The sequence below is a fragment of the Wasmannia auropunctata genome, unplaced genomic scaffold (genome assembly GCF_000956235.1).
Source record: "Wasmannia auropunctata unplaced genomic scaffold, wasmannia.A_1.0 LD294815.1, whole genome shotgun sequence".
In the NCBI taxonomy this organism is placed as follows: domain Eukaryota; kingdom Metazoa; phylum Arthropoda; class Insecta; order Hymenoptera; family Formicidae; genus Wasmannia; species Wasmannia auropunctata.
Genome location: NW_012068075.1, coordinates 1 through 2,830, shown reverse-complemented (window position 1 = coordinate 2,830; position 2,830 = coordinate 1). Strand labels below are relative to the sequence as shown.

At 33.2% G+C, this 2,830-nt stretch overlaps 1 protein-coding gene across 1 annotated transcript; it reads left to right on the top strand.

Moving 5' to 3' along the window:
• Positions 1-43: 43 nt before the first annotated feature.
• LOC105461304 (outer dense fiber protein 3-like) lies at positions 44-2,667 on the top strand (the record flags this gene model as incomplete). Its single annotated transcript, XM_011707805.1, has 12 exons — positions 44-175; positions 283-381; positions 448-546; positions 666-764; positions 840-938; positions 1,129-1,227; positions 1,298-1,396; positions 1,465-1,563; positions 1,635-1,733; positions 1,873-1,974; positions 2,101-2,202; positions 2,323-2,667. Coding segments are annotated over 12 exons (1,247 nt in total), but the record flags the coding sequence as incomplete, so codon positions are not given.
• Positions 2,668-2,830: the final 163 nt, after the last annotated feature.

Sequence of the window (2,830 nt, the reverse complement as noted above, 5' to 3'; positions counted from 1 at the left end):
ATATATATATATATATATAAATTATAAAAATTGTCAATGTAAGGTGTAGATGATAATAATATAAAACGGTTTCTAGCACCCGGAGCGTACTCTCCGGAAAAAGTAAGATTAGATAACACGCCGCAATATAGCTTCGGCATTAGGCATGCTCCGGATAAATCTAGTTACACACCAGGTAATATAAAATGTATAATATATGTAGGTATTTATCTAATTATATTACAATTAACAATGTTGTATACAACTGTCACAATTACGCACATATTTATTTTTATCTCGCAGCACCAGGTACTTATAGCCCAGAAAAAGTGAATTTGGACAAAGGGCCACAATACAGTTTGACTGGCAAAGGTCCCGCTGAAAAACCTACGGATACGCCAGGTATGTAAAAGCTGTTAAAATAAGTTTTTTTCGGCAGATGTAATAATACAATAATATAATTTTTAGCACCTGGAGCGTATTCACCAGAAAAAGTAAGATTAGATAATACGCCGCAATATAGCTTCGGCATTAAGCATGCTCTGGATAAATCTAGTGATACACCAGGTAATTTATGAAATGTCTAATATATGTATAATTATATTACAACAATATAAATGCACTATTACTGTTAAAATACATATTAACTGTTACAATTATCGCACATATTTATTTTTATCTCGCAGCACCAGGTACTTATAGCCCAGAAAAAGTGAATTTAAACAAAGGGCCGCAATACAGTTTGACTGGTAAAGGGCACACTGAAAAACCTGCGGATACGCCAGGTATGTAAAAGTTGCAAAAGCTGCTAAAATAAGTTATTATTTGCAGATGTAATAGTATAATAATATGATTTTCAGCGCCAGGAGCGTATTCTCCGGAAAAAGTAAGATTAGATAATATGCCGCAATATAGCTTCGGCATTAAGCATGTTCCGGATAAATCTAATAACACACCAGGTAATATAAAATATATAATATATGTATTTATGTAATTATCGCATACAGCACACTTTATCCTAGGGACGTCCAGAGGATATACAATCCTCTGGATGTCCCTCGGATAATGTGTACTGTATGGGAATATTACAATTAACAATATTGTACACAACTGTTACAATTATCGCACATATTTATTTTTACCTCGCAGCACCAGGTACTTACAGCCCAGAAAAAGTGAATTTGGACAAAGGGCCACAGTATAGTTTGACTGGCAAAGGGTCTGCTAAAAAACCTGCGGATACACCAGGTATAAAAGTTGCAAGAGCTGCTAAAATAAATTGTTTGCAGATGTAATAATATAATAATATGATTTTCAGCGCCTGGGGCGTATTCTCCAGAAAAAGTAAGATTGGATAATGTGCCGCAATATAGTTTCGGGATTAGACATGCTCCGATTAAACCCAGTGATACGCCAGGTAATTAAGATTCTGTTCTTGCAGAAAAAAATGAATTCTTATCGCGTGCGTTTACTTTTATTTCCTAGCACCTGGAACCTATAGTCCAGAGAAGATAAATTTGGACAAAGGGCCGCAATATAGTTTAACTGGCAAAGGATCCGTTCTGAAAACTAACGATGTTCCTGGTACGTTTGAGACATTTTCTTGAAATACGATTGTGATATTCTTCCATCGTTGGTATTTATTTTTGTTGCAGCACCTGGCACATATAGCCCCGAGAAGGTGAATTTAGACAAGGGCCCGCAGTACAGTTTGGCCGGAAAAGGGATGCCGGAAAAATTAAACGAGAATCCAGGTGAATATAGGATATCTTACGTCATTATCACGTTAATAAACTTTTTCCGAGGCACACATTTCTTCGACTATTAACATGCGAAGAAAGAATTTAATGAATAATGATAGACAATATTAATTTCTGATTGCCTCGCCTATAGGCCCCGCTGATTACAAACCAGAGAAAGCGCTAAATCTGGAACATAAACCTTATTACAGTTTTGGTGATAGGAAATCTTTGGATAAATCTAGAGATACACCAGGTAACGGTGTGGATTAACCCGGCGTGGATTAACATTGCATCTCTTTAACGATGATTTTCTTAAGCAACATAAAAATATAATAATAATCAATAATAAACAATATGATTTTCTGATTACTTTTGGTAGGCCCAGCCGATTACAGTCCAGAGAAAGCTTTAAATCTGGAACATAAACCATATTTCAGTTTCAGTAATAGAAAACCTCTTCATAAATCCCGCGATACACCAGGTAATGGTGTGAGTTAATAAAAAATTAATAGATAATAACCGCCTAATAAAATCTAATAGAAATAAAAATGTGTGTAATAATTAGGAGAAAAAATATATTAATTTCTATTTGCTTTGGTAGGCCCTGATAGATACAATCCAGAAAAAGTTCAACATTTGGAACATAAACCTTATTTTAGTTTCGGTAATAGAAAACCTTTGCATAAGTCTAGTGACACACCAGGTAATTGGTGGAATTAATAGAATGTTAATATTGCATTTGTTCTAACTGATTGGTTTATTGTGAAATGTACATAAATGCGATGTATGTATTGTGTGAATCTAAAGTAGGCATGCCATATAGTCCTATATTAAAATGCTTCTTCAATCTTTTCCATTAATCATTTGTGAAAGAAACAATTGTATCTATAATATTATAATAATGCCTATGAGAAAGTAAAAAAATAAAATAGCTATCAAAAATTGGAATTCTGTCGCTGTGCTTTGATTTCTTAACATTTTACTTTGATCGATTTTATGCGGGATTATTGTATAATAAACATGTGTAATAAATGTGTAAATATTATATATATGTCATGTTTATTTTTTTTAAATTAATTTTGTATGCTAATATATATATATATATATAT